Here is an 11,845-nt window from a genome sequence, read left to right on the forward strand (position 1 = left end):
ATTTAATGTATGTAATTATTTATTGGGGGGGGCGCACGAGGCCGGGCCCAGGCGCGTGCCCCCCCCTCGCGGGGCCGGCGGCCATTAAAGACGTTACGGAAGGAGCGGCTGCGGGCGGCGCCTGGGGGGGGGCCCCTCCGGGGCGGGGGGGTCCGGGGGCGGCTCCGGGGGTCCGGGTGGGGCGGGGGGGTCGCCCCCCACCTGGGTGTCGAGGCCGTAGAGCCCCAGCAGCTCCCGCACGATCTCCTCCAGCTCCTCCGGGCCCAGCCCCGGGCTCAGCACCTGGGGGGGGGGGGCACAGCACCCCGTTACCCCCCCCGGGACCCCCTGTACCCCCCTCCCCACCCCGCAGGCCCCCCCCTTACCTGCCACCAGCGCGGGGGGGTCCCCGGGGGGGCCGGGCGGCCGCAGAGGGCCAGGGCCAGGTGGAGGGCGGCGGCGGCCAAGTGCTGGGGGGGGTGGCGCAGCCCCAGCCCCCCCGCCGCCCCGTCCCGCACCAGCGCCCAGGAGACCCCCGGCACCCGCGGGTGCCCCCAGCCCCCCCGCCGCCCCCAGCGCCCCAGCGCCAGCAGGTACTGCACCAGGTACTGGGGGGGGAGACGGGGGGCGTCAGGGGGTCCCGTGGGCATCCCTGGGGCATGGGGAGGGGTCCCATGGGTGTCCCTGGGGCTGGGGGGGGTCCCATGGCTGTCCCTAGGGGTGGGGGGGGGTCCCAGGGAGTCCCGTGGGGGTCCCATGGGCATCCCTGGGGCATGGGGAAGGGTCCCATGGGTGTCCCAGGGGCTGGGGGGGGTTGCAGAGGGGGTGCCATGGTGTGGGGGGGTCTCAGGGGTTCCCTGGGGTATGGGGGGGGGTCCCCACGGGCATCCCCAGGGCTGGGAAGGGGGTCCCTGGGGTGGGGGTGGGCCATGGGGGTCCCATAGGTGCTCCCAGGGTCACCCAGGTCATTGAGGGGGGGTCCCACGGGTGCTCCCAGCATCTTTGGGGTCCAGGGGTGCCCCCAAGGACTTTGGGGTGGCCGGGAGGGGTCTCTGCGGGTCCCCCAGGGCCTTTGGGGTCCGGGGGGGGGGGCCTAGAGGTGCCCCAGGGCCCCATGGGGGCGCAGCGTGACTGGGGGGGGGTACACCCGCGGTCAGGGGGGTCCTGGGGGGGGTCTCCGTGCTTAGGGAGGATTTGGGGGTCGCGGGGGGGGTGTCTCACCTTGTGGGGGTGGGCGACGGGGACGCGGAAGCGGAGGACGCGCAGCAGCAGCAGCTCGCACTGCAGCAGGCTGTCCCGCAGCCCCCAGAACCCCCCGTCCAGCCCCGGGGGGGGCTGCCCGGGGTGCAGGCACCTGGGGGCACGGCCACGCCGCTGGGGGCGCGGGGGCTCCCCTCGGGGGGACGGGGGGCTGGGGGGGGTCAGGGACGGCCCAGGGATGGTTTTGGGGAGCCCCCGGGGGTCTGGGGGAGGACTGGGGGGGGTCAGGGGTGGTTTTGGGGAGCCCCAGGGGTCCAGGGGGGTCTTGGGGGGCACACCAGTAGGATTTGGGGTGCCTGTGGTGGGATTTGGGGCACTCTGAGGTTGTATGGGGGAGTCCGGGGGGAATTTTGGGGCACCCTGAGTGGGTATTGGGGTGCCCTGGGGTGTGCTGGGGGCCCGGGGGGGGTTTGGGGTGCCCCGGGGGGGTCAGGGGAGCCCCAGGGTGGGTTTTGGGGTGCCCGAGGGGGGGTCAGGGGTGCCCAGGGGAGGTCAGGGTGCCCCAGGGCAGGTTTTGGGGTGCCCCGGGGGGGTCAGGGGTGCCCAGGGGAGGTCAGGGTGCCCCAGGGCAGGTTTTGGGGTGCCCCGGGGGGGTTTCGGGGTGCCCCAGGCAGGGTTTTGGGGGGGTGAGGGTGCCCCAGGGCAGGTTTTGGGGTGCCCCGGGCGGGGTTTTGGGGGGATGAGGGTGCCCCAGGGCAGGTTTTGGGGTGCCTCGGGGGGGGTTGGGGTGCCCAGGGGGGTCAGGGTGACCCAGGCCGGGTTTTGGGGGGGTGAGGGTGACCCAGGGCGGGTTTTGGGGTGCCCCGGGGGGGGTCGGGGTGCCCCAGGCAGGGTTTTGGGGGGGTGAGGGTGCCCCAGGGCAGGTTTTGGGGTGCCCCAGGCCGGGTTTTGGGGGGGTGAGGGTGCCCCAGGGCAGGTTTTGGGGTGCCCCGGGCGGGGTTTTGGGGGGATGAGGGTGCCCCAGGGCAGGTTTTGGGGTGCCCCGGGCGGGGTTTTGGGGGGATGAGGGTGCCCCAGGGCAGGTTTTGGGGTGCCCCGGAGGGGTTTCGGGGTGCCCCAGGCAGGGTTTTGGGGGGGTGAGGGTGCCCCAGGGCAGGTTTTGGGGTGCCTCGGGGGGGGTTGGGGTGCCCAGGGGGGTCAGGGTGACCCAGGCCGGGTTTTGGGGGGGTGAGGGTGACCCAGGGCGGGTTTTGGGGTGCCTGGGGGGGGTCGGGGTGCCCCGGGGGGGGTCGGGGGTGCGGCGGGGCGCCGCGACGTACCTGTGCGCCACGTTGAGGACGTCGCGGGCGCGCAGGGGCGTGCCCTGGGCCTTGGCGGCCAGGAAGAGGGCGGCGGCGGCCACCAGGTGGGGGTCGTGGGGGGCGGCGGGGCCCACGGCCCGGGCGAAGCGGTGGAAGGCGGCGCAGGCCGTGGCCAGGGCCACCGAGCCCAGCCCCAGCTTCACGCCTGCCGGCGCCGCCACGTCACCGCCCGCCTCGCGCCCCGCCCGGTGACGTCGCGGCGCCCCGCCCGCCCCCCGCCCCGCTTACCGGCCTCCATGATGAAGCGGGCGACGCGGAAGCGGGCGCGGGCCTCGGCCCCGCCCGGCCAGGCCCCCCGCGCCTCCGCCGGCTCCAGCGCCATGGCGGCCTGCGGGGGGGGGGGCGGCGCCGTGACGTCACGCCGGGCGGACGTGGCCTCGCGCCGCGGCACCCGCCCCCCCACCGCGAGCGACGGTGTCGCGACGCGGCCGCCGCCCCGCGGCGAGCGGGAGTGACCTCATCCCGGCCGGCACGTGGCGGCGGTGTCACGAGGGGAGGCTGCTGCCTGGCGTGACGTCACGCAGCGCCGCCAACCTCGCCGGTCCCCTCCCCCGTGGCGATGGCGTCACGCCCGATTCCCCTCCCTCCCGCCCCGCCGTTGCCGAGCAACCGGCGCCGCCCGGCCGTGACGTCACGCGCCCACGTGCCCGGCCCCGCCTCACCCCTCGGCGGCCGCGCGGACCCGGAGGCGGCGGCGGCGGCAGCGGCGGCCCCGGCGCCGTCCAAGCACTTCCGGGGGCGGGACTCCTTCGCGCAGACGCCGCCGCTCCGCCCGCTCCTATTGGCCGAGAGGGAGAGAGAGGCGGAGCCGGAGCGCGGCCGGCCACCAATGGCGTGGGGCGCGCGGCGCGCCTGCCCGCGGCAGGGCGGGAAACTTTCCGATTGGCCGCGGCGGGGGCGCGCTGGCCAATGGCAGCCGGCGGGCGGGGTGAGAGGAGAGTAGGGCGGGCACTGCGCAGGCGCTCCTAACGGGCGGGGCCGCCCGGCACCGACAGCCAATCAGTGGGCGTGACGGCGCGGCGTTGACCAATCGGCGAGGGGCGGCCGCGAAGGGCGGGAAATGGCGGCGGCGGCAGCGGCGGCGGCAACGCTGGAGCGGCTGGAGGTGGCGGCGGGGCCCGGGGGGTGGGAGGGGGCCCCGGTACCTCGGGGGGGCGGGAAGGAGCTTCGGTACCTCAGGGGGGGCGAGGGAGGGGGCTCCGGTATCTCAGGAGGGGCGGGAGGGGGTTCCGGTCCCTCAGGGGGAGCCCCGGTACCTCGGGGGGGGGCAGGGAGGGGGCTCCGGTACCTCAGGGGGGACGGGAAGGGGCCGCGGTACCTCGGGAGGGGGGCGGTACCTCAGGGGGGGGCCCTGGTACCGCAGGGGGGGCGGGAAGGAGCTTCCGTACCTCGGGGGGAGTGAGGGAGGGGGCCCCGGTAGCTCAGGGGGGGCCCCGGTGCCCCAGGGGGCAGGCAGGGCCGTGACAGCCCCCGCGGGGGTCCCTGACAGCCCCTCCCCGTCCCCGCAGGCGCTGGCGTGCCCCCCCGTGGCGCTGGTGGTCCCGCTGGAGCCGGCCGAGGCCCTGCGGCTGCTCTGCACCCCCTCGGCCCGGCGGCTGGCCCTGCTGGAGTGGGTCTGCTCCCGGTACCGGAGGGGGGGGGGGGGCTCCCCGTTCCCCGCCCCCCCGCCCCCCCGCGCCCCCTCCTCACCCGCTCCCCCCTCGGCGCCCCTTGCAGGGTGCACCCCCCCCTCGCCGCCCGCCTGGACGCCCTCCAGGATGGCCCCAAGGACGCCCGGCTTCGAGGTAGGACCCCCCAAACTGCCCCCCGCCCCCCCATCATAGCAGCCCTTTCCCAGTTCAACCAGCGCTTGTCTTTGTCCAGAACTGGCCAAACTGGGAGCGGAGCTGATGCTATGCCGGGCTGACGACATGGCGCTGGTAGAGGTGGGAGCTGAGGGGGTCAGGGGGTGTGGGAAGGGCTGGGGGTTTAAGGGGGCTCGAGGGTTTTGGGGGGTCAGGGGGTGTGGAGAGGGCTGGGGGGGTTAAGGGGGCTCAGGGGGTTTTGGGGGTCAGGGGTGTGGGAAGGGCAGGGGAGGTTAAGGAGGCTCAAGGGGTTTTGGGGGGCTGGGGGGGTCAGGGGGTGTGGAGAGGGCTGGGGGGGTTAAGGGGGCTCAGGGGGTTTTGGGGGTCAGGGGTGTGGGAAGGGCAGGGGAGGTTAAGGAGGCTCAAGGGGTTTTGGGGGGCTGGGGGGGTCAAGGGGTGTGGGGAGGGCTGGGGGGTTAAGGGGGCTCGGGGTTTTGGGGGTCAGGGGGTGTGGGGAGGGCTGGGGGGTTAAGGGGGCTCGGGGGGTTTTGGGGGGCTGGGGGGTTAAGGGGGCTCGGGAGCTTTTGAGGGGCCGGCAGGGTCACCCCCGTGCCCCCCAGGGCACGGCCCCCCCCGAGCGGCAGCTGGAGTTCATCAGGGACCTGCTGGACGCGGCCCCCCCGCCGGGGGACGAGAGCTGGGGGGGCTCCCCCAGGAGCAGGTAGGGACCCTGGCGTCGGGCCCCCCCCTCGGGGACCCAGTGCCCCGCTGGGGACCCAGCTGCCCCCCCGCCCCCCCAGGCGCACGGCCCTGCACCGCACCACCCGCTTCCTGCACGAGGTGTTGGAGACCCCCGAGGGGGCGGCCGCCCTGAGCCCCCCGTCCCCCCCCCCGCCACCCGCCTTCGACGACTCCGACAGCCCCCTGCCCAGGTGGGTGCGTGGGACCCCCGTGTCCGGGCCCTCCCCCCCCGGGGGGCACCCAGGCATCTGGCACTGACACCCCCCCCCCCCAGGAGACCCCGTCCCACAGGGCCGGAGCTGGAGGCAGCGCTGGGGGCGGCGCGGCGGCGCCTGGAGCTGCTGGAGGCGCAGGTGAGCCCGGGGGTCCTGGGGAGGGGGCGCGGACCCCCCCTCACCCCGGGGTCCCTCCTGACGCCTCTCTCCCGCAGAGCCCCGAGCTGGGGGGGTCGCCGGGCCCGGCCCCCCCCGCCCTGCCCGCCCTGGGGGTGGCGGGGCGCGACCTCGCCGCCCTGGCCACGGCTTTCGGGGCGACGGAGCTGCGGGACCCCTGGGGTCCCCTGGGCTCGGGGGAGCCCCCCGCCCTCGCCCCCTGCGGCCCCCTGGCCCCCCCCGTCTGGAGGGGCCTGCAGCAACTCGTGCAGGTGGGGGGGCAGCGCGGGGCGCCCCACGGCTGCTGGTTGGGGGGAGCCCCCAAACGTAGGGGGCCTCGGGTTGGGCGGTTTGGGGGTCTCTGTGCCTATAGGGGGGGATTGGGGCGTCCCTGGGTCCCATGGGGGGTTGTGGGGGTCCCTGGATCCCACAGGAGCGTTTTGGGGGGGATCCCTGGGCCCCATGGGAGGGTGTTGGGGAGCATTCTGGACCCCACAGGGTGTTGGGGGGTCCCTGGGCCCTGTGGGGGAGGATTTGGGGGGGTCCCTGGGCCCCATGGGAGGGTGTTGGGGTCAATCTGGACCCCACGGGGGGGTGTTGGGGTGCCTGTGCCCCACAGGAAGGTTTTGGGGGGGGTCCCGGCAGCATTTGGGCCCCACAGGAGGGTGTTGGGGGGTCCCTGGGCCCTACAGGGAGGGTTCGGGGTGCTGGGGGGGGCCTGGGGGTCCCATAGATGTGCTCGGGGGGGCAGGGGGGGTCCCTGGGCCCCGTGGGGGGGCATGCAGCCCTTAGGGGGTCTCTGGGCCCTATATGGGGGGTACTGGGCGGGGTCTCTGGGGGCTGTATAAGGGACTGGGGGTCCTTGCTCCCCTTGGGGGGGCTTGGGGGCCCCTGTGCCCCGTGGGGGGGTCGGGGGGGATCCTGGGGCCACCGGCACCCCATGGCCCCCCCCGTTGCCCCCCAGAGCCTGGGGGCCGTGGCCCAGCTGGGCGACACGGCGGCGGAGGTGACGCGGCTGGCGGGGGGGGCCCGGCATCGGGCAATGGGTGAGTGGGGGGGCACGGGGGGACACCCCAAAACCCACCCGGGGGTCTTGGGGGGTGGGAGGGGTTTAAAGGGGGGCTTGGGGGGTCTTTTGGGGTATTGGGAGTGGGCTGGGAGTTTTAGGGGTTGGGGGGGTCTGTGGGATTTTGGGGGGGCACCCCCAGGATTGGGGGAGGGGTCTCCAAGCTTTTGGGGAGCACCCCTGGGATTGAGGGGGGGGTCTCTGCCAGCTGGGGGGGGTGCCCATTTTTGGGGTCTCACCCCTGATCCCCCCCCTTTCTCCCCACAGAGAGCCGGGTGGCCGCCCTGCGGCAGCACTTCGGGGACGTCCCCAACGCCGGGGGGGTCCCCCAGGACTGACCCCCCCCCCCCCATCCCGCCCGGACGCCTGGGTTCGTTGCTCTGCTGGGGGAGGGGCACATTCGGGGTGTCCCCCTCCCCCACCACGCCTGGATTTGGGGGGGGGGGGGGGCCTATAAGTGGATTAAAGAGATGGACAGTGATGCTAATTGCTGATAATTAAGGGGGGACGGGGCGCAGGACTCTGGGCGGCCCCTCGGGACCCCCCCCCGCCCCACGGCGTACGCCGTGGGGCGGGGGGGGGGTCCCGAGGGGCCGCCCGGACGCCTGGGTTCTATTTTTGGCGGGGGGGTGAGGGGGGGCCGGCGCGTTTTCGGGCCCTATATGGAAGGAGCGCCAGGGTCGGGGCCGTGTTTACACCGAACTCGCCGTGACTCAGCTCCGGGGGACGAATTCCTGCCCGTGGCGGGGGGGGGGCCCCCCCATCCCCCCTATGCCCCCCCCCCCGAGCGGACCCAGGCGTCCGGGGCTCCCTGCCCCCACCCGGTATTTCTCAATGACGTCCCTGCCCCCCCCAGATTCCTGCGGGGGTGAGATCATCGGGATGCAGCCAGCCCGGCCCCCAAACCCCCCCCCGGGGCCCCCCAAAACCCTTGGGGGGGTTAAATCCCCCCCCCCGGGGTCCCCCCAAACCCTTGGGGGGGTTAAATCCCCCCCTGGGACCCCTTGTGCCCCCTAAACCCCCCCCAACTGCCATCAGCTCCGAACGCCGCCGGGGTCCAGGGCTGCCCCCGGAGCACACGGAGCCCTGTGCAGGCGTGTAACACGTGTGTGTGCGATGTGGCACCTGCACAGGCGTGTAACATGCGTGTGTGCACGTGTAGGAGTGGCGTTGCCCCCACAGAGGCGTGTAACACGCGTGTTTGTGCATGTGGGAGCAATATGACCCTCTGCACAGACGTGTAACACGTGTGCTTGTACAGGAGGGAGCGACACGGTGCCCGCACAGGCGTGTAACACATGTTTGTATGTGCAGGAGCAACATGGCTCGCTACGTGGGTCTGTAACACGCGTGTTTCCGTGTGTGAGAACACGATGCTCTCCACAGGCGTGTTACATGTGCTTGTAACCAAAGACGGTGCCACGAGCAACTAACACGTATGTGCGCACGTATGGGAGCAACGTGACCAACACAGATGTGTATCACGTGTTTGCCCGTGTGCGTGCCAGAGAGCCTCACACAGGCGTGTAACACGTGTTTGCACATACGGGAGCAACGTGACTGACGCACAGGCGTGTAACACGCGTGTTTGCATGCGTGGGAGCGACACAAGGCCCCACTGTAACACGCGTGCCAGGATCCTCGTGTGAGAGCACACGCGTGTGCGAGGACGCTCGTGCGTGCAGAGGTCCCCTAACCCCCGCGCCAGGGCTCCGAGCACGAGCCGCGGCGCAGGTCCCTGGTAATGACCCCCCCGTAACGAGCCCCGCGGTAACGAGCCCCCCGGTAACGAGCGCCCCCCGATAACGACCCCCCGGCGCTATCGGGGGCCCCGGCTGGAGCAGCCGCTTCCGGCACTGCCTCATTTCCTGACCCCAAAGGGCTGGGGGGGCCGGCCCCATAGGGACCTATAGGGTCCCAGGGCATCCCATAGGGTGCCCAGGGGCCTCCTCCTGCCCCGTGGCATCCCTATAGGTGCCTCTTCTCCATAGAGCGCCATAGAACCCTTTTACTGCCCCATAGCATCCTTATGGGCCCCCTTTCTCCATAGAGCCCCTTTACTGTCTCATTAGGTGCCTATAGGTCCCACTTATCCATAGAGCCTCTTTACTGTCTCATGGGGTCCCTATAGGTCCCTCTTTCTCATACGCTCTCCTAAAGCCCCTGTCCTGCCCCACAGGGTCTCTATAGGTCTACCTTCTCCATAGAGCCCCTATTCCATCCCATGGGGTCCCTATAGGCCCCCCTTCTCCATAGAGCCCCTATACCATCCTATCAGGTCCCTATAGCTCCCCCTTCTCCATAGGGCCCCCATACTGCCCCACAGGGTCCCTATAGGCCCCCCTTCTCCACAGAGCCCCTATACCATCCTATCAGGTCCCTATAGCTCCCCCTTCTCCATAGGGCCCCCATACTGCCCCACAGGGTCCCTATAGGCCTCCCATGTCCATAGAGCCCCTATACCACCCCATGGGGTCCCTATAGGCCCCCCTTCTCCATAGGGCCCCCATCCCACCCCACGGGGTCCCTATAGGCCCCCCTTCTCCATAGGGCCCCCATCCCACCCCACGGGGTCCCTATAGGCCCCCCTTCTCCATAGGGCCCCCATCCCACCCCATGGGGTCCCTATAGGCCCCCCTTCTCCATAGGGCCCCCATCCCACCCCATGGGGTCCCTATAGGCCCCCCCGCCCCCTCCGCCCCCCCTCCCCCCCGCGGGGGCGGGGCTCCCGCCGCCCGTTACCAATTAAGGCGCCGCGCGCGCCGCGCGCCCCCCCGGCAACCGCCACCCGCGCGGCGGCCGCGGCTCCACCGGCTGCTCCCGCCCGGCTCCACCGGCTGCGGCTCCTCCGCGTCCCGGCCCCTCCCGGCCCTCCACCGGCGCCGCTCCGGTGAGCGCGGGGCTGCGGGGGGGGCGCGGGGTGGGGGGCGTGAGGAGAAACCCCCCACCCGGGGGGGGACACCCTGCTTTTGGGGGTCGGGGGGGGTCTCTGAGGGACCCTGGGGGGTGTCGTGAGGAGAAGCCCCCCTGAATGGGGCTGGGGGACCCCCCTGTGGGGGGCTGGGGACGCCTCTGTGAGGGGGGAAAGGGGGTGACCCCTCTTTTGGGGTCTGGGGGAGCCTCTGAGGGACCCCCTCGGGGGTGTCGTGAGGAGAAACCCCCCTGAATGGGGCTGAGGGGACCCTCCTGTGGGGGTCTGGGGACCCCTCTGGGGGGGGGAAAGGGGGACACCCCTCTTTTGGGGTCTGGGAACCCCCCTGTGAGCGTCTGGGGACTCCCCTGTGGGGGGAGAAAGGGGGGGGACCCCTCTTTTGGGGTCAGGGGGAGCCTCTGAGAGACCCCCTCGGGGGTGTCCTGAGGAGAACCCCCCCTGAATGGAGCTGGGGGACCCCCTTGTGGGGGGAGAAAAAGGGACACCCCTCTTTTGGGGTCAGGGGGAGCCTCTGAGGGACCCCTTCGGGGGTGTCGTGAGGAGAACCCCCCCTGAATGGGGCTCGGGGACCCCCCTGTGAGGATCTGGGGACTCCCCTGTGGGGGGAGAAAGGGGGGGGACCCCTCTTTTGGGGTCTGGGGGAGCCTCTGAGGGACCCCCTCGGGGGTGTTGTGAGGAGAACACCCCCTCAATGGAGCTGGGGGACCCCTCTGTGAGGGGGGAAAGGGGGGGACCCCTCTTTTGGGGTCTGGGGACCCCCCTGTGAGGGTCTGGGGACTTTCCTGTGAGGGAGGAAAAGGGGGGACCCCTCTTTTGGGGTCGAGGGGAGCCTCTGAGGGACCCCCTCGGGGGTGTCCTGAGGAGAACCCCCCCGAATGGGGCTGGGGGACCCCCCTGAGAGGATCTGGGGACCCCCATGTCCGGAGAGCAGCGGGGGCCACCCCTTTTTGGGGGGTCTGAGGAGTCTCTAGGGGCCTGGGGACCCTTTTTGGGGCTGGGGACCCCTCTCTGAGACTGTGGGGGGGACACACACCCTCCCTGGGGGGTCGGGGGGACCCTCCTGGACACCCCTTTTTGGGGGCGCAGCGCGGGTGGACCTTTTGAGGGGTCTGGGACCCCCATGGGGCTCGTCGGGGTGTGTCGGGGCGTGACAGGGACCCCCCCGGTGACGGCGGGGGTGTGCGGGGGGCGTGGCAGGGCGTGGCAGTCCCTCATTGCCCCCCCCCCCCCCCAATTTGGGGCGTATCCTGAGCGGGAGTGAGCCGGGGGTCTCCCCAAATTAGGGTGCCCTGGGAGGCCCCCCTAAAGTCCGGGGGCACTGGGGGGGTCCCAAAGAGGGGCGGTACCAGGGGGTGCCTTAATGGGGGGGCTTCTGGGGGTGCCCTAGGTAGGGGACTCACCGGGGGGGTCCCGTAAATAGAGGGGGAATCGGGGGGTCCCTCAATGTGGGGGTCCTGATGTAGGGGTTCAATGGTGGGCCCCCCATGTAGGGGTCCCTCAATGGAAGGGTCTCCTATAGGGGTGCACCGGGGGGTGTCTCTAAATAGGGGTGCAGCAAGGGGGTCCCTCGGTGTGGGGGTCTCTATGCAGGGTGCAGCGTGGGTCCCCTAAATAGGGGTGCACGGAGGGGGCTCTAAATAGGGGTGCAGCAACAGGGTCCCCGGATGTGGGGGTCCCCAGGTAGGGGTGCATGGGGGTGTCCCCCAGCAGGGGGTCCCCATGTTGGGGTGTACCGTGAGGGTCCCCAGTTAGGGGTGGCCGGGGGATCCCGCCGGTGGGGGGTCCCCAGGTGGGGGTGTCCGGGGCAGCCCCCGGTGTGGGGGTCCCCGTGTTGGGGTGCACCAAGGGGGTCTTTCGGTGTGGGAAGCCCCGGTATGGGGTCCTCAGGTGAGGGTGCACGGGGGTGTCCGCCAGCGGGGGTTCCCCCGTGTGGGGGTCCCCAGTCAGGGGTGCACGGGGGTGTCCCCCGGTGTGGGGTCCCCAGGCGGAGGTGCAGGGGGGATCCCCCCAGCGGGAGGTCCCCAGGCGAGGGTGCACGGGGGTGTCCCCCAGCGGGGGGTCCCCAGGCGGGTGTGCAGGGGGTGTCCCCCGGTGTGGGGGTCCCCAGGCGGGGGTGCAGGGGGGATCCCCCCAGCGGGGGGCCCCCAGGCAGGGGTGCACAGGGGTGTCCCCCAGTGCGGGGGGTCCCCAGGCGGGGGTGCACAGGGGTGTCCCCCGGTGTGGGGGTCCCCAGGCGGGGGTGCAGGGGGGATCCCCCGGTGTGGGGGTCCCCAGGCGGGGGTGCACGGGGGTGTCCCCCGGTGCAGGGTCCCCAGGCGGGGGTGCAGGGGGGATCCCCCCAGCGGGGGGTCCCCAGGCGGGGCGTCTCCCAGCGGGGGACCCCCGGCGCCCCCTGACGCCCCGCTCCCCGC

At 72.8% G+C, this 11,845-nt stretch overlaps 2 protein-coding genes across 5 annotated transcripts; one reads left to right on the forward strand and one right to left on the reverse strand.

The window, feature by feature from the left end:
* Position 1: 1 nt before the first annotated feature.
* Positions 2 to 3,282, reverse strand: CCNQ (cyclin Q). 2 transcript variants are annotated; one of them, XM_075134799.1, is made up of 6 exons: positions 3,203 to 3,282; positions 2,769 to 2,868; positions 2,499 to 2,685; positions 1,201 to 1,333; positions 366 to 587; positions 2 to 282 (listed from the first exon to the last, which is right to left on the reverse strand). In XM_075134799.1, the coding sequence occupies exons 2-6, from the start codon at positions 2,860 to 2,862 to the stop codon at positions 94 to 96; spliced, it is 825 nt and encodes a 274-aa protein (XP_074990900.1). In that variant the 5' UTR covers positions 2,863 to 2,868; positions 3,203 to 3,282; the 3' UTR covers positions 2 to 93. The 2 variants fall into 2 exon arrangements, with proteins under 2 accessions (XP_074990900.1, XP_074990901.1); XM_075134800.1 differs by lacking the exon at positions 366 to 587.
* Positions 3,283 to 3,478: 196 nt separating this feature from the next.
* HAUS7 (HAUS augmin like complex subunit 7) lies at positions 3,479 to 6,979 on the forward strand. Of its 3 annotated transcripts, none has more exons than XM_075134797.1 (10): positions 3,479 to 3,645; positions 4,049 to 4,164; positions 4,257 to 4,324; positions 4,404 to 4,465; positions 4,945 to 5,045; positions 5,125 to 5,256; positions 5,340 to 5,418; positions 5,496 to 5,708; positions 6,401 to 6,482; positions 6,770 to 6,966. In XM_075134797.1, the coding sequence occupies exons 1-10, from the start codon at positions 3,601 to 3,603 to the stop codon at positions 6,838 to 6,840; spliced, it is 969 nt and encodes a 322-aa protein (XP_074990898.1). In that variant the 5' UTR covers positions 3,479 to 3,600; the 3' UTR covers positions 6,841 to 6,966. The 3 variants fall into 3 exon arrangements, with proteins under 3 accessions (XP_074990898.1, XP_074990899.1, XP_074990897.1); XM_075134798.1 differs by having other exon boundaries at positions 4,404 to 4,459; XM_075134796.1 differs by lacking the exon at positions 4,945 to 5,045 and having other exon boundaries at positions 6,770 to 6,979.
* The last annotated feature ends 4,866 nt before the right edge of the window (positions 6,980 to 11,845 follow it).

The sequence above is a fragment of the Calonectris borealis genome, chromosome 34, assembly GCF_964195595.1.
Source record: "Calonectris borealis chromosome 34, bCalBor7.hap1.2, whole genome shotgun sequence".
NCBI classification, from domain to species: Eukaryota; Metazoa; Chordata; class Aves; order Procellariiformes; family Procellariidae; genus Calonectris; species Calonectris borealis.